Genomic DNA, 22,370 nt, shown 5'->3' on the forward strand with positions numbered 1-22,370 from the left:
TATCGAAATTTCGGTTGTGCGTATGCAGAAAATAATCAATTCGTACGGCGAATCGAGGCCATCCCAACTGCTGGGCTCGGCTGTGGGCTTGGTGACAGCGAAACGCTACAAATATTTCAAATCAACGGGAAATCGAACCATAAGTAAAAAGCGCACCGGGACAAGAAAAGCGCGCTACATGATGTAAATGCTGGCCAGCATTCCGGCAGTCGTTTGTTTAGGGATTCAGGCGAGAGAGGGAGTATAAATATTATTCAAAATAAATACCAGCAAGTAAGGAATTTGTATTATTCAAATGTCTTCCAACAATTCGTAAATGTTGGAAACTTGTTTCATTCGTTTGTTGTTGTTGCCTTTTTTTTCCTCTCGCCCCGTAATTCGATTCCATTGTCATGAATCGTTCCTCTCATAACACCTCGCGTTTATCGCGATGGTGTCCGAGGGGCAATATAAATGATTGGTTTGGCAAGAATCTTCCTGGAAGCGACCGTTTGTGTGAAGATTTGAGTGCTGGGAATTGCTGGGAGAGAACGCAAGGAACAGATCGCTTCAGTATTAATGGTGTCCGTTATAGCGTCAGAACCGCCAAATACAGCTTAATACCGTAGTGTGCCGTAGTGGGTTGAAGTAACGATAGAAACAAGGCTTCATTAGGCAAAGGTAACTAGCCAACAGTCGGTAATAAATAAAGCCACCAGACACACTCGCAGACAGAGCGCTTCTGTCTTAGCGTCTCTTGCCCATTGAAATGGGGGGGGGGGACACAACACAAACGACGAACGTTCGTGTCTGCCGTTAGACCAATCCCATAAAGCAGCGCCGCTGCTTAACACACTTAGACAAGGCCCCGGATCCAGTAAAATTAAACAGCCATGGAAAACAATATTGTTATTATCCCCTTTTTCCCCCCCAAAGCGCTTTGACCGCTGGTCATGGGGTGCAAAAGTCGCGCAATTCAATTGATGAAGCACGCGGCAAAAGCGTATACAACTCGAAACGCAGGCAAAATATAAGTAATGCGAACGGAAACCACCGCCGCGAAAGCTCTCCACGCCGCCCGCCGCCATTGTGTCCACCGTTGCGAACTGCGACAACTTACGGTGTAGTTGTTGCAGGCGACACTGTAAGATGTCTTCACTCGCAGATAAAATCGCTCGTTGTCGTTGTCGCCTGACAAAGGGCAAACGACGAATTCTGGTGGGCATTTGGAGCGGCATCACGTGGACAGAAAGGGAGGAACGCGAGGGAGGTGCGCAGTGTGGGGCAGGCTTTGATCGAAACGACAGCCAAGCAACAAAAAACGAGCAACTCCTGACTTCTGTGGTGCCGTTACCGCAGCCCTCTCCTCCCCTGAAGCCTACCGACATGCACACTTTCGTTTCGCCAGTGGGTGGACAGTAGAAGCCAGTGAGGGGACAATGTTATTTGTTCCGACAGCACCGTGGTACACCGATCCGGCAGCAGCAGCAGCAGCGTGAGTGCAGGCGGGGTGAGTAATGCAAAGGAAACAACCAGCTACAAATCAAAGTCCCAAACAATAAATACAACACACAGGCAAACACAGTTCATGTCCGTACTAGCTCCCAGCGCGATAAGAAGAAGCTATCGATCCCTAAGCCGCGGAGTCGTTGTAATCTCGTTGGTATGATCAGGGATTTGCATCAGGCATCAGCATACTGCTGCCTGCTGCTTCACCCCGCACGTACGTTCGCACGGCAAGCGCGAGAAGGTTCGTCGTTTGTACGCGCGGGGGTCGCCGTCGTCGTCGTCGTCGTCGCCGTGGTCGTTGTGTGTGCTTTGTGTTGGGTGTTGCAGCTTCCACCAGCTTCGGTGTTTATGTCTCGTAGACGGGCGTCATCGTATATTTGAATGGTTTTGAGGGTTCCGTCGTAGCGTAATTCATACAACGGAAATACAAAAAAAAAAAAACGCGAGAAAAGAAAACGATCTTGCTTGCGAATTAATGTTTCATGTAGTCCGGATAGCGGCTCGGCTGCAGAGGCGTGATTCAGTGATGCAGTCGGGCTGAGGGCTGTATCCAAACCCAAACCCTGCATCCCTTTTTCCTCAGGGGAGAGTGGGACCTGTGGGGAGGGTCGTTGATGGAAGGTGGCCGCCCAAACAATATATGGGCCTTAATTGCTAACTAATAAGGTGGAAGCTTGTCCGAACGGGCACACTTACCTGGTTAGATAAATTTGGCTGTCATTGCGTGAAATTCTAGCCCCGGCTCTTGACGAGTCGAAACGACCTAACAACCATCAACCATCAACCTACCAAGCAACCAACGCGACCGACCGATCGTCTCGACGGTGAACCGTTTGCATGTTACTGAAGATGATTATAAATATTTATATTTTACATCGCGCTTCGAATGATGAAACCATCGCGCAGACGGTAAAGAAACGATCAACTATCTTTCATCAAATCCTGCCTGCTGATGACAAGGAAACCGGTTCCGCTTTTCCTTCGTTCCCGTCTGCCGTTGCTGCTTGCTCGGTGTACGTACTCTCCGTGTGTGCGTGTGTGTGTGTCTGTGTGTTTCAACCCCGTGAAATCGATCCGCAGCGATCGCGACGACGACTGTGAGCAGCGCGCGCTCCCTATCGTGATCCCGCTTCCTCTTACATCTTGGGCATCATTTTAAATTGGTCCATAGCGCTGCCCAGGTCCCATGCCCAGGCGCTTATAAATCGTTTCCAGCTTCACCTGCAACATAGTGTTCGTGGCCCTGTTGCGGAATGGCCACTACGGCAGCAGCAACCACAAAAAAGAATGGAAAAAACAAAACCGAATCTCTCGTGACTTGCATGATAGCAGAAGAGACCCTCACTCGCGCTCGATAAATGACGGCATGTAAGGCTATCATTTTCAAATTAACAGAGCAGAAGATTTATTATGCGCGTAGTTTGGGAGAGTTTGTGGAATTTTATTTATTTATCTATGGCTGTTCACGGGCCCACACAACTATTAACTGTGCCACGGCTTTGCCCCTGCCCTGGCACCGTGCGGCACGCAGTAAGCAAGGTCCTGCCAATGATCCGCTTGATGCCTTCCTACTGCTTCCAACTTTGTTGCAATTTATTTTGCTTTTTTTGCTGCTTATGCAATTATTCTTACCCTCGTTTACTCTTTGGCAGGAAAGTTCAACAGTTACAGTGGTTCGGTTGAAGGGTGCAGTAATTTTCACTTCTCATCGGGCGTACCACGCCGCTCCATCCCGAACGGGGGGGGGGGGCGGGGTTGAAAAAATCAATTAAACGATAAAGATGCTAGACTGGTGAGCATTCAATCAGCTAATCAATTACGAGTGGGAGGGTCCGACGGGGTGTGGGGGGAGAGTCTGAAAAGGGCATGACAGGTTAACAGAAAAGAAAAAAAAACCTCGATCGAGAAGGGGCACCGCGAAACGAGCGTCGATCGGTGATTGAACAGCGTTTTGTCGCCTAAAACTCGGCCTAAAATATGCCGTCAACTTCTGAACGGTAAGGAATGAATGCTCGGCTACGGCTTGAAGCATTCAGCCCCCGGTAAGGAATCTCGGGGGTAGCGCGCTAGTCATCGGTATGTCAGGACTGACTGAATTGGGTTAATATAGAAAACAATTTAGCAGACAGAGCGCAACAGTGAAGGAAGGGATGGGTATAATGAAGTAGCAGTCCAAAGAAAGGGAGCCCTCTCTCTCTCTCTCTCAGTCCGGGTGATAAGCAAAAGCAACAGGAAAGGTAAGGCGGAGGAATTAGAGAAGCAAAAGGAAGCATCCGCGAACATCGAATAGTCGAAAAAGCGCTCGGGCTTCCAGGCTAACGATGGAAAATAATTTATTATCGACAAATGATTTGTTCTTTTTTATCTGGTTTCGAAACCGGACCATGCCATGCCCGTCCGCGCCCAGTTATCATCCTGTACGGTGGGGATGAGAGGCAGGGGGTGTTCGCCCATGCTCTTCTATGCATATTTGGGCATCGTGCGCTTGTTCGAATTTATTCCTATCTAGATTGATTTAAGCATAATTCTTGTAAATAAAATGAATAAGAAGATCGACTCAATGAACATTGTTGATCGAACGAACGATGTGTAGATCGATGAGTCGTTCGATTTTTTTTTTCGGTTGGGATGTTGTGTGGGGTGAACTAGTAATGTGTGGTGAATTTGATAAAAAACCAGACAGTGGAGGAAGGAATGTATACACCGCCGAGCGTTGCGTTGTGCCAAACAAGCGTGCGGAGGGAAAATCAATTAAAATCCAATGACGATCAAGTTCTGTGTGTTGTTCGTGTTCACGGGCTCAAACACGGGAGCGGTGGTTGCATGGTGGTGTGGATGGGTTTGGGAGGATTAGGAAAGAGCGCGATGGAAATCAGAACCACACCGGATTACAGTTACCTAATTTGTTGTGTGTTGTTGTAAGCGGGTTAGACTTCGTAATGTCTTTTTCTTTCAATTTCTCCTCTTTTGTTGGGCACACACACACTCACACACACACATACTGTGGGAAGTGATATCGCTATAATCTTTAATTTAGTGTTGCAAGCTTTTTATATTCGGCTGACGGTTGGCCATAGCTTTATTCTAGCAGAGAGAAATGGAAGACTTAATGTTGCTCTGTCCTTGAAATAGAGTGTGATCAATTGTAGTATAACAAAAGTTACCTTCTCTAAATTGTCAACAGTTTTGAACAACGTGAAACATAAGAAACAAAAAGTAAAATAGCAAAAGTACTCTCCAGGTGCAACAAACCGACTGAACACGCTGTGCAAAGAAAGGAGCAAAGTTGAAATTAATTTAACAAACATCAATTTAACATACCCGCACGGGACGAGTGCGCTTGAAAGGTGCGAACACTTCCGTTAACACTGGCGCATGTTTATGTGGGTCTTAAGGCAGCGAAGAAATGGCGCTAAAGAAATTTTCAACTATGCGTGTAAGATATCCCTAGTGTGTGTAGAGCGCGAACAAAGGAAAGCATAACACTATTAACAGTGAATTAATTATCATGAAATGAGCGCTACCTGAATCGAACCGAACGGAAGGAACGAATGAGGGGGAGCTTCGGACCTAGACCCGGATGGAAGATTATAAAAAAAAAGACACAAGGAAATGTTTTATATTTAAAAGAGCGCTCGGAAATTGGTCTGTGGCAGGTGGAATGGAATGAAGAACGTGTGTCAATTCCAAAGCAATAGTATGAAGATTGGAGGGAGAACGAGAGTGAGAGAGAGAGAAAGACAAGGAACACATGCGAACATCAAAGCATTTACCGAATCGGAACCACCAGCCGACCGGAAGTACGAGGTCACTCCAAAAAGGGCTAAAGTGTTTGAAGTGACTGACCGTGATGTGCGGGGGAGTGGAGGTGGCAGGTAGCCTACAATACGCGAACGCTAACATTTTCATAACAGTGATGAAATAAATCAAATGAATTCCGCGTGCCATTCCCGCATGCCATTTCCGCCGAAGAGCTAAAATTATCATTCCATCCCAGATGATGGAATTAGATGCTGACCGGAGAGCCGGAGTAACGTGTGCCGCCGGCCAGCCGGTTGGTGCTATGTGTAGTTTGTGAACCAAATTAAAATAATATAACAATAAAAACGGTACCATCTAAGATCTTTCACCCCTTTTTATGCCGCCTTGCTAATGTAGCAATTTATGTCTTGGCGGGGAAGGTGCCACGAATTGGAATAACTAACAGAGGAAAAAAAGAGCGTGCGGGCAAAAACACACCAAAACGATGGGGATCAGGGGAGGGAAGGAAGGGGGGGGGGGGCAGCTGAAAACGGCCAGCTGAAATACAGACTCCCGGGATGACTCCCTGGGAATAACGAGCCGAGCGGGTGAGCCACGCATCGTTAGACTCGCATAAAAGGTGAAACCTACGTATTTTTCACGGTTTGAAACAATTTATTTGCTTTTTAGAATGGCCGCAGCCGGGGTGAATTGGTGAAATGGAACAGCCTTCCCGCCGGCTGACGAGTAAGATCCACACCTTGTTGAGAGTGAGATTGAGCTTAGGGATCGATCACAACAACAACCAGTCGGCGCAGCGGCCGGCCTCGAAATGAAGTCGAAATTTATGTGGACAGTACTATTTAATTAGAATAAATTATGAGTGTGCCTTGGACCCGGTCGGTCCCGGTGTTGCGCGCTCTGGGCTCGGGTTGGAACTCTACGGACCCGCGAGCGAGCGAGCGAGCGAGCGAGTGTGTGTGTGTGAGCTGTTTGGTTTGTACAAATTTAAATTAGATAGGATGTGGGTTTAGTCTATACGGGATACGAGGACGGATATAATGGATTGATCGAGCCATTTATGAAATTGCAAAAATGCTGCATCTTTTGAAGAAGATGTTCGAAGAAGTAGTACAAATTTATGACGCGAAATCGAAACAACTGTTTCAACTAGCAAGAAGCAGAACAGAAAAAAGGAAATGGAATAGCTAGAAGCGAACGTCAAACGGCTTTATGAAAGAAAGCACACACTTTAGGCACATGATGAGTAAGTAACAATACCTTCCGATTGAGGATTCTATTTTGACTGAGATTCTGCCGCCTGCCTGCATGTCTGCCCCGTGGGGCCGTAGGGTTATCATTAGGGCAATATGATTTGTAATGCGGTCGGTGAGGGGGAAGGAGGGGGCTAGATTCATTAGTTCTACCGTTGGAAGTGGCACATCCGGAAGAGGTTGCGCCGGTACGGCCGTTCTTCTGCCGCTTGTGTTTGGCCCACTCATCCGTTTGGCTATTATGCTTCTACCCTTTAATTCGATTTAATCACTGCTATAGTTCTTCTGCCAACGCAGCCAGCGGTGTAGCGCGTTGGAGCACCCGGGAGCACCGGAGCTTTCAAGCCGCAGCAGCAGCAGCGGTGAAAAGGCAATCTAACAAAATTACACAATGGTGGCAGCAGCAACAGCAGCAACAGCAGCAGCACGATAAATGAAGCAAAAGTGAAGGAGGATTCGGTTCGTTTGAATCTATGATTTCCGATACAAATCTGAATCAAATTGCTAAGCGCTCGCGTCAGTGGATCAGATAACGATGACGGGAAGACGCTTTTGTTGATGCCTCTCTTTTTTTTGTATTTCCGTCCATCTCCAGTTTCAATTGTATGTTTGAGATACTTTGTTAGAAGCGAACGAAAACAGGGGGCGAAGAAAACGCTACGGGCAAAGGGAGGCTAAAAGCTTCAACGTGTTTGCTTTCACCGGGAGTGGCGTTTGAATCTCCTTGTGGTATTGTGTGCTGTGTACGGATGCGTTTGCACACACCCGTACATGCACAAATGAAATCTACCACGAATTGTGTATGAAGCTGTCCGAGACTAGCTTGACGCAAAATTAAATTAATTGCGTTTTAAGACATGCATAGAGGCAGAAAACATGCTTCAAATCACGAACAAAGTGAGCAGGAAAGTTCAGCTCGTTCAAGCAGCCGAAGCGGAATCATACACCGCACAAAACGAAGGTAAAGTAATGGGTTTCAATTAGTATGGTGGTATTGTGAGCATGACGCTTTGTAAAAAATGCTCTCGTAAAGCTCAATGAGAGCGCAGTGGGGTTCGTTGCTTGACGAATCGATGAAGTCTCTCGCTGTATGGGTTTCTTTCGCGTTCGCGTAAGAAGCAGCAAAATCATAACATACTCACCTGATATCGATTGTCCCAGACTACCTACCATATTTCAGATGTACGAAAAGAAAGAAAAACTGAGCCATCGAGTAATGTTTACTTTTTGAAACAGGATGTTCCTGCTGCCTGATTTATTACAATTGAATAGACTACATTTCGCTAACAAATACTTCAGTTAGGGCAGTTTGAGTTATTTTCTAAAAAATAAAAAGTAGGATACCTTTTAGCTCCGATTTCATTTAGTTTCTTCTACTCAGTTCTGTGCGAAACGGTTCGCCAAACAATAAGTTATCAACAACGTTAGGATACACGGATGGATAGCCGTTGAAATCCGTTCTTTCCGTTTTAAACTCCATTATTCGAAAGAATAAAATCTGCCTCCTGCTATTGCTGTTATTGTATAGATTAAAAATGCTGTGCTACCACGTTGCTCTTTATGTTTTAACAATTGATATCTATTGCTGACAAAACCCAACAACCTTCCGTTAGCGGTTTGAAATTTAGTACGAACTGGATCAGTTTATTACTAACTATAGTAACCGATTTTATTGCATCTATGTTTACCTATTACGATAGCAAGTTGAGTGCGTTGTATTAAATGCTCCGTTCTTCATACTGGTGCTACCTGTACTGTTTTGTTTAAGTGATGAAGAAACCTTAGATTGCGTTTATTTCTAGCGAGAATTCATTGAGTGGATAGTTGTCAGACTTCAAAAGTCAAGGCGTAGTAGTGGAAATGGGGTAAACTAATAGTGACAGATTTAGTTAATCAAATTAATTCCCTTCCATATGCAAGATCTCATCATCAGTCTCTTTACCTGTATACGTTAGTAGTAGGAATGATTGGTGCTGGCAGCATCTATTCTACAAAAAAAAAAAGACATATAGTGTTCCCCTTTCTAGCGCTCAGAGTATTCATTCGAGTTTTCTAATCAATGCACAATCGTCCGATAGGTATGATTGAATCATCAATTCAATGTGCATTTTGTTTCTAATGTGCTTTTGACTAGATGGAGCATACATAACACCTATGAGCAAATAACAGCCTTCGCCTTTTTGCGCCACTTTCCTAATCGTTCCTCTGTCCTAATCGTTTTTTCACTGTACGCATCTTTTATCACCCTTCTGCTGTTTGTTCTAACGCTCTTCGAAATGAAAATGTGTTTCATCCTGCTGTTTGCTTTCCTTCTATTGTCAGTAAAAAGGTGTGCCACATTTAATCATGGCACAGGTACGGTCGTTCTGATTTGTAAATTATCTCCGCAAATACTGGAATGGCATGCTGTGCGGTTTGATTGCGTGTTGCAAACGGTGTTTGAAAGAGTTAATTTCCAATGTGGCCATTATTTTATTGCTCACTTTAAAGGTAGGCGCGACAGGTTTTCGCACGCTCAGCTGGGATATTTATAATTTCAAATTCAAATGCGAACTGCGAGCGTGAAAGTAGAACGCCCGCCAACCCTGACTATTTTATATAAATCTCTGTCACAGCTGCGCCGGCGATCGGTGTGTTTACAAATAACTTATACGTGTTAATATCACAATTTCATTTGCGTGTGCACAACTCTAAATTTCCACGTCCGCGCAACAACGTCTAAGACGAATATGAATATCATACGTTATATTTACATTTATCGACACGTTTCGTTGTGTTGTACAGAACAGTGGTTCGCTTATGTACAAAAACAAGGGATTTTTTCGTTACTCAACCACAAACGCATTACCCACCCTAATGGGCTTTTAAATGTGAATGCCAACTGTTCGGGGGGATGTGTTCAGCGGAGCAGAAGGCCTTAATTGCGCTTGTGTGGACGGTGGTTGATGCTGCTGCTGTTGCTGTTGCTGTTGCTGCTGTTGTTGCTGCTGTTGTTGCTGCTGTTGTTGCTGCTGCTGCTGCTGTTGTTGGCTGCTGTGCAGTTGTTGCGGTTGCATTTCCGACGCAAGACCCGGCAGTGGCAGCGGTTGCTGCGTCGCATGATAGTCCGTGGATCGTCCCTGTGGTCCCCGAGGATCCTGATGCTGGGCGGTGAGCTGATTGTTGGTTCGATTACTCGGTGCCACACGGGTAAGCTGATAGCTGTTGCGCACGTTCGAGTGTGTGAGCGAGATGTTCGGCTGGTGCTGTCGGCGCTGATTGTTGGGCACGTCGGGCAGCGCGAACCGGAGCTTCTCCCAGAACAGTTTGTCACCCCACTGGAGGTACGTGTTGGTCTTCAGGTACAGCCGAATGTCGGGATCGAGATCCTTCTGCGGCACCTCGCCGAGCAGTATGACGATCAGGCGGCGTCGCCGGTCGCGCAGTACCTGATGGTGGGCCGATTTGAACTCGAACCGGCACCATTCGGATTTGATAAAGTTCTCGGAAAGCACCATGATGGTACGGCGCGACGATTCCACCGCCTGCAGGATGTTATCGGCGATGTACGCACCGACGGGAAAGTCCCGATAGTGGAGACACAATTTATAGGACGGGTCCTCGTTCTCGAGCATCGGCGCGAGCTCCTCCGCGACGAACGCTTCGTCCTTCGAGCTGTACGAAATGAACGCATCGAACAGCTTGTCGCGCTCGTTTTTGTCGATATCGGCGTTGCGGTAGAACAGGCGCACACCGAACTTGGAGTGAAACCAGACCCGCATTTCCTGCCGGAACACGAACAGCACCAGCGTCAGAATGATCACCAAAGAAAACCCGAAAAGACCGGTTACCAGTAACGGAATGTAGCCCTCGATCGGTTGCGGCGAGAGGATGGTTTTTCGCGAGGTCAAATTTCCGTTGATCACATTCTCCAGCGGGATGGCACCGGTGCAGAGCGTGGAGCTGTTATCGTAATACACCAGGAAGTCACCGGTGCCGGCACCATCGGGTAGCGGCTCTTCGGCCGGACTGGCCTGGCTCGCATCGGCTGGCTGTGTTGCTGGGGCGATGGTGGCATTGCTGGAAACGTACGATGCGCATCTTATCTTGTGCCGATCGCGCACAAAATCGTACGTCTTCAGATACTCCTGGAAGCGCGTAACGTAATCGCACTCGCAGGACCAGGCATTGAACGCGAGCCTGATATCGTTCAGCTGCTTCGGCAACAGCCAAACGTTAAATTCCACCAGGCGATTGTGATCGAGGCGCAGGATCTTCAGACCGTGCAAATGATCGAACGTGTGATTGGCGATCGACGCTATGCGATTGTACTGCAGGAACAGCTCCTTGAGGCTGTCGAGCCCCTCGAACTCGAACCCGTTGAGTGCGGTGAGCAGATTGTGATCGAGCTGCAAAATTTCGAGCTCTTTCAGGCCGTAAAACGTTCGATTGCTCACCGTCTCGACGTTGGAGCCGTTGAGAAAGAGAATCTTGAGCCGCTTGCGGCCCAGAAAGGCATGGCTGCTGAGCGACCGGAAATTGTTCCCATCAAGATAGATCTGCGTCGAATCCATCGGGATCTGATCGGGCAGCCGATCGTCGTAGCCGGCCCGCGAGCAGTCGACCACGTTCGAGCTCCAGCTCTGGTCGTGGTAGCAGGTGCACTGCTTCGGACACTCCATCTTGCAGTCGCAGGCGTAAAAGTCACAGCAGTGACAGAGCGCGAAGCAGTGCGTGTCGTACTTGCAGAGGAACTGATTTGGCAGCGCCTCGACGAGCGGGACGTACGTGCGGCCGCGGTTGTACAGCAGCTTGCAGTAGATGCTATCGAGATCCATCAGCCGGGGCTGGGTCCGCGAATCGATGTTGCTTTTCTGCAGCCAGTTCAGATTGCAATCGCACTGGTACGGGTTGCCGCCGATGTAGAACTCGGGCAGCGGCCGGTCATCCGGCACGGCCGATATGCGCAGCGCGTTCGGATCGAGCGTGGTGATCTTGTTGCCGAACAGGTCGACCCGGGTCAGGTTGGGCTTCTTGAAGAAGGTGTACGATTGCACCTTCGAGATAAGGTTGTCGTTGAGGTACAGCAGCTCCACGCTGTTCGGTATCGCGCTTCCGGTGATCTCGGTGAGCTGATTCGAGCTGGCGTCAATCGTGCTGAGCGCTAGCTGTGACTCAATCTCGAAGTAGTTCCCCAGCTCGGTGATTTTGTTCGCGTGAATGTCCAACCACTGCAGCCCGGTGGGGATGAGCGCGTAATCGAACACCTCCAGATGGTTGTCGCTGATGTTCAGCCACAGCAGATTGGGCAGCTTGGTGAACAGGCCGGCAATGTCCGTGAGATAGTTGCCGTCGAGCCGGATCGCTTGCAGCTTGGTGTTGTTGTCAAAGGACGCCTGCTCGACCGTTTTCAGCCGGTTTTGAGACAGATTTAGGATGTGCAGTGATTTCATCGCCTCGAACGTGCCGCGCCGGATGATTTCGATGTTGTTTTCGGTCAGCCGCAACCCGTACAGGTGAGCCATGTGCCGGAAGCTCGCATTATCGATGTTGGAGATGTGATTTTCCCCCAGATCGAGCGTGCGAAGCAGCGGCACGTCGTACAGTGCGTCCGGTACCTGCAGCAGCTTGTTGCCGTTTAAGTGCAGCTCTTGCAGGGCGGAGTGATTGCGCAACGCCTGCCGATCGATGCGTGAAATGCGATTGTAGTCGAGTGAAAGCAGCGCCAAACTGTTGAGCCCGCTGAAGGTAAAGTGATCGACCGTGCACAGACGATTGTTGGACAGGATGACGGTGTGTAACGCGCCCAGCCCCAGGAAGGTGTTTTCGCCGATGCTTTCGATGAAGTTTTCCTGCAAGCGCAACACCTGCACGCTGGTCAGATCGCGGAAGATCGTGGGCTCGAGCTTCGTTATTTTGTTGTTTGAAAGATCGAGTAGGATGAGCTTGGACAACCCCCGGAAGGTGGCGGGATTGATCCACTCGGACGTGAGCTCGTTGTTGGACAGATCGAGCACGAGCAGTTGCTTGAGGTCACTGAAAATGCCGGGAGCCAGCACGTTCAGGCTGTTGTTCTGCAGGTAAATCTCTTTAATGTGCTTTGCTTCGGAGAACAGCTCCGGAGGCAGGTTGGTGAGCCGGTTAAGCGAAAGCTCCAGCCGGGACAGCGACACCAGCCCCTCGAACGCCCTGTCGGCGATGTAGTTGAGCCCGTTGCTCTGTAGCCGCAGATCGGTGAGCTTTCCGAGGCCGGAAAATATGGCAGGCGGCAGATTGTCGATCGTGTTGTGCGACAAATCGAGCGTAACGATCGAGCTGCCACACTTTTTCGACAGCCGCGTGCTTAACGAGGCGCTAAAGTGGAACACGGACAGGTCACGCAGGCGGTTCTGCGTGAGGTTAATATAGCTGAGCCGCGCCAGCGGACAGATGAACCCGTCCGGCACGCTCCACATATTGTTCTGGCTCAGGTCGAGCCGTTGCAGCTTGGCCAGCTCGCTGGTGAACACCTGCGGTGCAATGTCCAGGCTGATCGAGGACCAGTCGGTGTTGTGCGTGCGCAGCGTCAGGTTGACGAGCTGCTTCAGCCCCTGAAAGGAGCCCTCGCTGAGGTTCGCTATTTTGCAGTACTCGATCGACAGCGCGTGCAGCTTGGTGAGCTGCTTGAAGCTGCCCGGGCTGAGGCTGCTCTGGAAAAACAGCCCATCGTTGCACTGTAACCGCAGCCGGACGGTGTTTTCCGGATGCAGCACGCTAAAGTTCGTGTTTTCCAGCTCACTGTTGATAGTCCTTAGCCGGCACAGCAGCGTCAAATCGTCCTCGGTGTAGCCATCCCAGCGGCACTCGTCGGGCGCCTGGCTGACGAGCGATTTGCTGAGCGAAGCGCCAAACACACCGAATATGGTGCCAAACAGCACCGTCAACAGTGCCGGCGAGGGACGCATCTTGACGCGCTGCCTTTGCTTGCGTATGTTCACACCACAAACACAATAGCATGGACACGCGCGGAACCACCGCGCGTCTCACGCCACCGCTCGGCCAGTCAAGATAGCGCAAGCAATAAAATCGAGTGATGATCGATCGCCACCACCCTTCAGGCAGGCACACACACACGCACTAGACACACGCACTACGCACGATAAGACGGCGATAAGCGCTTGATACTCATGTTTTTAATTAAAACACTGCTGTTAATCCACTCTGCTGCGATACGGTTTGCGTTTTCACACCACATTCGTAGGGATTAACATATTTCCCTCCCGTGCGCACTAAACGGTTGTTCACGAAACTGAAGCTCACGTATGACGGTAGGCTTTAGAGCGTTGCACATTGATGCTTGGAAACACTTTTTGCTCAACTTTACCGCGACGATAGACGAAGTTTTCTCTCTGCATTAAAAATGCACGCATTTTACACAATACTTTCTCTCACATGGTTTGCACCAGCTTGTCATATTATCAAGACACACGGATCAAAATAGCACAGCACAACTTGACACTAATTGCATCAGATATCACAAAGCTTTCTTGTTGTCTAGCGCAGAGGAAAAGATTTAAGCGTGAAAGGTAAACCGTAAGGTTTATGCTTTTACCGACGGCATTTTGCACTCGCACACAATCACCATAAAAGCAGACGCACTACGAACAAAGACACTACTGTGCACGATCACTGACACCCGTTATTTCACTGTCATTTTAGTTTTCGATGTATCTTTTGAAATTCAACCACGAGTAGTAAAAATTATCATATTTTCACTCATGATCACAGTTGCACTTGTTCCGACGGTAATTTTCATCCGAATGCACACACGTTGCGAAAGAGCGTAAAAACTTTACAATATTCACACACACGATCGATCGCCTTCGCTATTACGATAACACCGGAAAAATACACTTTATCACTGTGAAGACGCTTCTAATGCGCGTTTGATAAGTGTTGCGTGACCTCAAATTTAGCCACGTTAGGCGTTTTTCGTACCGTAACACCGTGCACCCGGACGGATGTGTATTCTCCGTTTGCGTTCCACTCTGAGACTGAGCCAGCCCAGTCAGTTCTGAGAAATTCCACGTACCCCGAGCTGTCTTGCTACCACAAAAATGGGTCTCTCCGGTGAGAGGATCGATCTTGTCGCTCGCCGTGAGAGCGCTGCTCACCTGAGCGCTTTGGCCAGGACCGATCGCACCACTACAGACGCGCCCGCGCAAAGGGGATGCAATCATGGCTGCCGTTTATTCGGTAGGAACGTGATCAAGAGTTTGATGTGCGTCGAGCAGGGCTCTTTCTAAATTGGAATTTATGTGTCGAGTTTTTTGCCCTCGCGCCTCTGCGGAGCGTTGTTCGCGATCGTGTGAAGAGAGCCTGTGTCGACGCGGTGCGCGCAGACTCTCGCAGCCTCGGTCGCACTGTTTCAGAAACCAACAAATGCAGCTCACCCCACAGCAGCCCCACGGCAGCCAGCACCCGGGATGAGCCCCAAGGTGATAGAAAAGTGTGCTCTTGTTTACCTCATGCTGCTCATTGTTGTGCGATCTTTTACACGTACCGTTGTGTCGTTTTGGTGGCAAAGGTCCGGCGAGTGTGAGGCCTTTCGGGTCACTCACAATCGATCGCGTGAATCAGACTCGGCTAATTTGGCGAGGAGAAATTTTAATCGATTTTCCGCCAACGGATGGCCAACGCCAGTGCGCACAAGAGAAACAGAAGTTGTGCCAGCTGTGTGGGGTATAATGATTTTCGGATGTACCGAAATGCGAACATTTGACGGTTGGCCGTCAGTCATAAATGCTTACGTAAAGGGTGGCATGTGCATGCTTTTCCAAAGAATGAATAATAGGAAATAATGGTTAAAGTCTCACAAACAAAACATAGCTGCGCGAATTCGATTCCAGCGGGCTGCGCGACAAGTGCACAATCGCTCATAAAAAGACATCAACTCTTCGGCAAGCGACGAACCTGTCCGGGCGGATGTGTTGCTTGTTTCGTCACGCGCTGACTTTGTATTCGTGTATTTAATGCTTTTTATGACTTTTTCATGAAAAATAGTTTGCGTTTGTCGTAAAATCGGTCATGTAAAGTTATTGAAATTAAATAATGTTAAAAGTAAATTCACTTATATTTAGTTATTGAATATTTTCTCTAAGCTAACCGAATGATTGCTGCCCGTTTTCAATATGTTGTTATAAAAAGTTTCTCATCAGCTTTGCAAGTTTAACATGATACATTAAATGAAAAACAAAAACCAAAAGCCAAATGAAACATTTTTCATAGTAATTTTCACAGTCGAGTATGAAAAGCACCTAGACGAAGGTTAAAATGGCAAATGCAATTGCACTTTCAGCTCTCCCGAAGCCCTTCATAATCCGGCCAGCTAAGCCTGTAGCTAAGAGAGGCGATCGCTCGGGCTTGTTACTGCATACCAGTTAAGTCAAGCGACTAGTTTGATCTCTTTCTTTTGCTCGCAGAAAATTGCAGCTATCGTTCGCGCCTGTGTATAGGTTAGGCAACCGAGCGATCTTGCCAGTAAAGGTAAATTTACTTTTTCTTGAAAACATGATCCACTCACACAGGCAAGCGATGTAAGCAGCCGTAAGGGCAGCATACGCTGAACATATGTTGTGCGTTTTAATATTTATGCATACACAGAGGCTTTTTTCATTCTCTCTGCCGTGTTCCACACGCGGGTCCGTAAGGAGGAGAAGAAAGATAGAAAGAAAAAAAACTCTCGATGAATTCCTGTTCACGGAGTTACGTTCAGGTTGCTGCTTTTGTGTTGCTTCACCAGCAAGAAACCGGATCAATTATCTCCTTTCGATGTTCGTCGGACCGTGTTGGTCCGTCGGAATTGCCGTCGTCAGCGGTGGCGGCGAACGAACGGTGGTTGTGGTGTTGATGGTGGTGATGGTAGTGGTGGTGCGTGGTTCGAGCGTGGTTTCCGGAGCAGCAGTGGCAGCAGCAGCAGGAGCAGCAGTGGCAGCAGCGTAGGCTCGTTGTTTGCGCGATGGTTTCATATTCGTATCAACTTCGACTCGTTATGCTTTGCGGCAGGGAGCACTGCTGCGAGAGCAACATTAGATATATTTTCGTTCTATCAACCTCCTGCTACGCAAGATGCGGGAAAATTGTGGTCGAGCCGGGGATGCAGTTGCATCGTTTCGCGAATGCATTTAACCGCACGGAAAGACATACTTTGGAAGGGAAGCCTCGCTCATCTTGGGAGCTTGGGTTGGGTGGGAAGAAGGATAAGCGTAGAAAAGGGGTTTTCCACCAACATAAAATTAGTCAAGCCCTGAAATCGTTTCCAGCGAGTGAGCGAAGCGATGGAAAACGATGTGAGTATGATTCATGGACTGAAATTATGTTTTACTTCCCTGCCATAAATATCTCCATAACCAAACAGTCGTATAAAGCTGGAAAGTGGCGTCTAAAATGATTTCGTTTCGATGTCCCGGCCCAATCGTGCCGCGATCGTCCAATCACGGGTAGCGCAGTAAAATAAGAGGTGCTGAAAAAGATATGCTCCGAAAAATAATGTTGCAGGCTTATTAGTGATTGAATAATGTGTAATAAAACCGTAAATATCAAGCCGTCATATTTATAGATTGTTTGTTTCTGCTTCGGATCATTCCGGCGGCCTGAGAAATGGGTTTCACGTACATTATAACAAGCGATGCCTTTCGTCTGTCCGTTTCGACATCTATTCGGCAATCACGCGTTTGTCTGCTGGCTATGCGCAGCGTTTACCACGTTTCAATTGCTAAAACAAGCTAACCCCATGGGCATGGGAGCTGCGCCGGGCGCAGGCAACCGGGGCGAATGGCTTTGGATGGCAGGCCTGCCAACAACAGCACTGCGCGGCAGCCGGCAGTGTGGTACGGATGTATCGCTTCAAGAAGTGTGCCGCCGCGGTTTGCGATCCTCCTCGTCTCGTTCGCTTCCTTTATAATTAAGTAACGAAAAACTTGTTTTGCGGCTAAAGGAAAAGAGGGAATATTTTGTGTTAACAAGGAATCTCCACCTCCTTGCCCACGGGTCATAGCGGCCACGCGGATGGGATAAGAATGCTGGGATACAAGGCGAGAACTTCTGGAGCTTTCAGCGTATCGAAGCGTTTTCTTACCGGTTTTCGCAAAATGATTGCAGCGTCCGAAACGTCCGTTGATCCGAAGGACGTAGTTTGTAAATTTAACTTTCATGCGATTCCACGCTCGAAGCGCCCTTCATCTCAGGCTGCAGCCCGCAACGGGGTGATGACGAGCCATTGCAATCAGATGTGAAGGTTTTCTCACTCGTGCAATGTGATAAAAGCGTAATCATCGCTTTTCAAGCGGCGAGGCTGGACGATATAGCCGGGGCTTTCAACATTTACTTTTGAGAGTTATTGGTTGCGATGGTTCTTCGTGTTTTAATTGGCCTTTCTGCGGCAAACCGTCGGCGAACCACAGAGCAGGAATGGGGCGAGAACCGATGCGCTTGCCCGTTGCAAGCGTTGCGTTTGCACGGACGTTTAAAACTGTGTGAGTTTTCCCGAAAAAAAAAAACTAAAATCATACAAAAATCACTTTTTGGGACGATCCATCCTCTAACCTCGTTCGCTAGCTTTTGCGGATGTGTAAAATTTACTGTAAACAGTCGGCTAGGTCATCTTCGTTAGAGGGCTCTTTTCCCTAGCCACTTGAAACGAGTGAGAAGAAAAAAGAAAACAGCTGGAACACTCGTGAAACCCCGTACCGGTAGGTACTTGTGCAACCGTCGTGGGTTCTCGTCGCTACCAGGAAGCTACCAACCAGAAAAAATCCACATTTCCTTTCGTCATGTTCTCTTCCCTTTTGTGTTATCTTGAGAACGCTACGGGGCTCGGGGTCATTATTTTGAAATTTTGTTTATCTTTTATCTCGACCGACAATTGACACCTGACGTTCCGAAACCCACAAAACACAAACACAAACACAGATGAAGGTTTAGAAAAGGAGGAAGAAGAAGAATACAAAAAGGTTTTCCATTCCGAATTTCATTAGATAGCCATTTTTAAAGTGGTAAAGAATTGTTTCTCATCCTTGACCTTTTTTTTTCTCCCGTTCGCATTCACTGTGGTGTTTGGTAGGGGCATGGTCGATGTTTCGGTAGGGGGGAGTTCGGGAGTAAGGCTAAGGGTTTTCGAGTCACACATCCGATGCAGTGTAGTGCGTTTTGTTCACTTTGAGTTCGTTTGGCAGGTCATAAATGGGAAGATTTGTGGCGTCTCTCGTCCCTTTGCCGCGTTGGAAATGTTATGGTTTGTGAAGGATCATGCCCCTATAAAATTAGGTGATCGCTGCTATAAATTACCCCTTATCGGCGCTAGATCACTCCCTCTGGGGTGCTGAAGGCAGCCAGCTAAAGCTTGCTAGTAAAAATAATCGTCCCAGCTTAAACCCGGCCCGCAAAGCGATTACAAAATTAAACGTATTTTAAATATAAAAATAGTAATGCAAAGAGACGAACTGAAGGAGAGAGACAGAGCGAAAAGGAGAAACAAGTACGAGTTAAAGGGATAACAGGGCTGCCAGGGTTTTGTGGTTGCTTGATTACGACCAAATGGCCGACCACCAAACGCTTTTTAATACCCTGAGATCTTGTAATAATCTATTGTTTTACACTTGAGCGTTTCTGATGCGGTGGAATAAAATTGACGAGGTGCCGAACAGAACGTGGCTGCCCGCAGTGTTAGTGCCAAACCCCGTTCCCAATCGCCCCGGCCATTCGCTTTCGTGCTAAAGACTTTCGTTTAGGAATTTGAATTTTGTGAACCATCGTGCCGTGGTGCGCTGCTAGATCACCGTGAGACAGTTTTTTTTGTCGTTGCTGTTGCTGCTGTCTCTGCATACACACATGCCAGCTCGTAAGCGTGTTTCTAATGGTGGCCAGTTTTGAAGCTGTTGAACGGTCTAATCAAGAGATTGTAGAGCTAACTGTATGGTTGAGCGTAATAAATAGCCGCCCGGTCTGTTAATGATGGCAGGAGGGGAACCGAATAAAATAAATGGCATATCTTTTCTTCCTCCTTCACGGCATTCTAAAGTTTACGAGGCCCGGGCACAGATCCGGCGAGGCCTCGCGACAGGCGATTTGAATTTAAATAATTTGAATGAAATAGTAAATTCTTTTAATTACTATTCCAAATGTCGCATTAACAGGCAAAATTAGCGGCAGTTTTCTTTTCGGGACGTTTCATATGACGTGCTGTCTGTAAATTTCCGTTGAATGGGGCCCAAACTGTGGCCCGGGGTCTCGAGAATGAGGTGCACACATTTGTTAGCCGGTGATAGACGGTGCGCTGTGCTGTGGCGCGATGGGAGGGTCGAGAAGAAGCAAGAGAAGAAACAAAAACGCTCCGAACAAACAGAAGCTGAGTAGTAAAACCATTTCTTTTCTTAAGAAGATTGAAGTGAACGATACGCCGGCTCCCGCCAACTATTGGGAAGCGACGATTTATTCGCAATGTGTATATATATATATGTGTGTGTGTGTATGTGTTTTGGCTGCATATTTGTCAGGCAAAGTTTAATGATCAACTTATGTCTGGTGTTGATAATTTATCCTTTATGCCTGCGCTGTGCGGCATCCGCACACATTGATTTTAATGTTTGAATGAACTGTGTAAGCCTAGCATTATCGGGATTACTGCCACCCACCTTTTTGGCGACCGGTGGTGCCGTTCGCTTTTGCCTGGCCTTAAATTTCTTTCACACCACCAACACGCGTCCCAGTAGCACACATTTCGCTGTTTATTGATTTTTCGCGGACGATACGCGGATGCCAGCGGAGCGCAGAGTCGCGAATGCACGGCTAGCGCAAAACTGTACGGGTCGTTTATGCGATGCCTAGACATGCAACAGCCACCCGGGCCCGGGCCGGGTTTCGTTCGTTTCGCTTGCATCGCATTAGCTATGGTAATGCAATTCCAATATGCTAAAAAGAAATCTATGCCCGCTTCTAACGGTGCATATATATATCACACGGAGCGAGATGGAGAGAGAACATGTTACATGCACATCTGAGCTGAAGCTGTTTCATCTTTTCGCTGCTGGCTTCGTGCAGGACAACAATGGTTTGAGAAATTGTGCGATCGCGTACGGCGGTTCTGTGCGCGACGAACGCTGCCGGGAGGCCGGGAAAGCCGAGCATTAATATCAAAAGTGTATCTAACAATGCAGTCATGTGTTTGGCTATATTGACAGATGGTTTCGAAAGGATCATTTCTTTCCCGCCATATGTAACGAAGCGCTATGGGACAAGCGACGGTATGTATGTATGTCTGCATGGTACTACTTAGGCAGCCGGGTATTCGTTGATTGACCGCGTGAAACATGCACCGCAAACTGACAGCTGATGTATCTCAGTAACAAGCTTCGCATAATTGATTATTAACTAGAGAACGGACTATCGATTGTCATTATCGTCACATGGTCGCAAGTAGTGCGATTCTCCTGCCGAAGCATGTACCGATGACGTGCCAAGAATTGACAGCTCCGGGAACTGTTTCACCACCCGTGGCGGGAGCAACGGTTCGTCTACGGTTGCTGGCTGGTGGTTTGCTTGTGGTCTGCGATCTGAGCTCAGCTAACTTTGAGAGCAGACCGTTTTTTATTTCTTCTTTAAGTGAAAGTCAGGTAAGTGCTGTTTGAGTAAACGAATCAGAGAGATTCTCTTCGTCTGGGAATAAGGACGGTCTGAAGCAGATATGAAAATTTGAAACAAAGGTGCTCAAAAATGTATCCTTCTTTATTGAACATAAACTACTAAGGTAGGAGAGGTTAGGTTTCCTATTGAATTGATCTTTTATAGCACACGTTGATTACGTTTAATAAGACAACGCGCAATGAATCTTATACGGCTAGCATCGACAGCGTTTTAACCACTGCAGCAAAGGTCCTCTTTCTGCTGCGCCATTAAGCAACGGTGTAAGTGAGAAGTTGTAACACGAATATCAATAAAATTAACTCAAAGCAAATGTTATCTGGGCGGTTTTGCGAAAAGATTTGATTTCAATCCAACCGTGACTAAGCCTAGACGGCCTGACAGGGAGACGATCTCGCTTGCGCCATTTTGCTTGCGCAGATCTTGCGCAGACAACATGCGGGATGTGCAGCGGTGGACGATTCCGATACGCTTTATGGTCGCTTGTTCGAATTCGAGCGGGTAACCTTCGGATGCAATAGTGGCAAACAAGGTATCAAGTGTGAACACGGGTCAACGATTTAGTAGGTAAAGCCTTTGACTTGGCATAGAGCAAAGAAAGAGCGGCACCGTTGTTGATCAGATGCGTCTGCCGCTCGGTGGGTGCTTACTGTACGTATTTAACCAGGCTAGCCTCCGCCGTACACAAGAGATTGGTTGATTATGCTTACTTTTTTGAAATATGATCCCGTCAACGCTGCTGCAATGGCTGTGGTGGTCGCTTTTTTATTGTGGTACTCGATTTCTTTCTAGACAAACTACTTCTTTGCAATCGATGGAAAACGTTATACGTGAGAAAGATTTAAACTAGTTAATTTAGCTTGGTCGTAACAAGGTTTCCGGTGTAATTGATATATTTTAGCAATATTGAGTGTTTTACTCCAGCCGTTCGAATGGGAGACATTTTGCAAATACCACTCGCCACGACGGGCACGGTAGCGGTGGTGAAGGAAACTGAACTCACTGAAAAGGCAAGGGGTGCCTTGCAGAAGGTGTAGTAGTCTTGTTCAAAGGTGAAAATTGATAAAAGTGTAGATAAATACTTGAGAACGGGGAACGAACCCGACGATAGACGCCATCGGACATGGTTGCGCATAAGTTGTACTTCGCAGCAAAGGGCGCATAAGAATAAAACAGTCCTTGAAAGTCTGAGTGAGAGAGTTGCGGGGAGAA

General features: G+C 47.7%; 1 protein-coding gene and 1 long non-coding RNA gene across 2 annotated transcripts; one reads left to right on the forward strand and one right to left on the reverse strand.

The window, feature by feature from the left end:
• Positions 1-7,717: 7,717 nt before the first annotated feature.
• On the reverse strand, positions 7,718-14,536 carry LOC3291574 (toll-like receptor Tollo). Its single transcript, XM_551799.4, has one exon. It carries the CDS (start codon positions 13,424-13,426, stop codon positions 9,368-9,370), a length of 4,059 nt encoding a protein of 1,352 aa, XP_551799.3. The 5' UTR covers positions 13,427-14,536; the 3' UTR covers positions 7,718-9,367.
• Positions 14,537-16,393: 1,857 nt separating this feature from the next.
• LOC133393979 (uncharacterized) lies at positions 16,394-17,070 on the forward strand. Its single transcript, XR_009766543.1, has 2 exons — positions 16,394-16,810; positions 16,879-17,070. It is a non-coding gene; the product is annotated as an uncharacterized LOC133393979 (long non-coding RNA).
• The last annotated feature ends 5,300 nt before the right edge of the window (positions 17,071-22,370 follow it).

The sequence above is a fragment of the Anopheles gambiae genome, chromosome 3 (genome assembly GCF_943734735.2).
Source record: "Anopheles gambiae chromosome 3, idAnoGambNW_F1_1, whole genome shotgun sequence".
In the NCBI taxonomy this organism is placed as follows: Eukaryota; Metazoa; Arthropoda; class Insecta; order Diptera; family Culicidae; genus Anopheles; species Anopheles gambiae.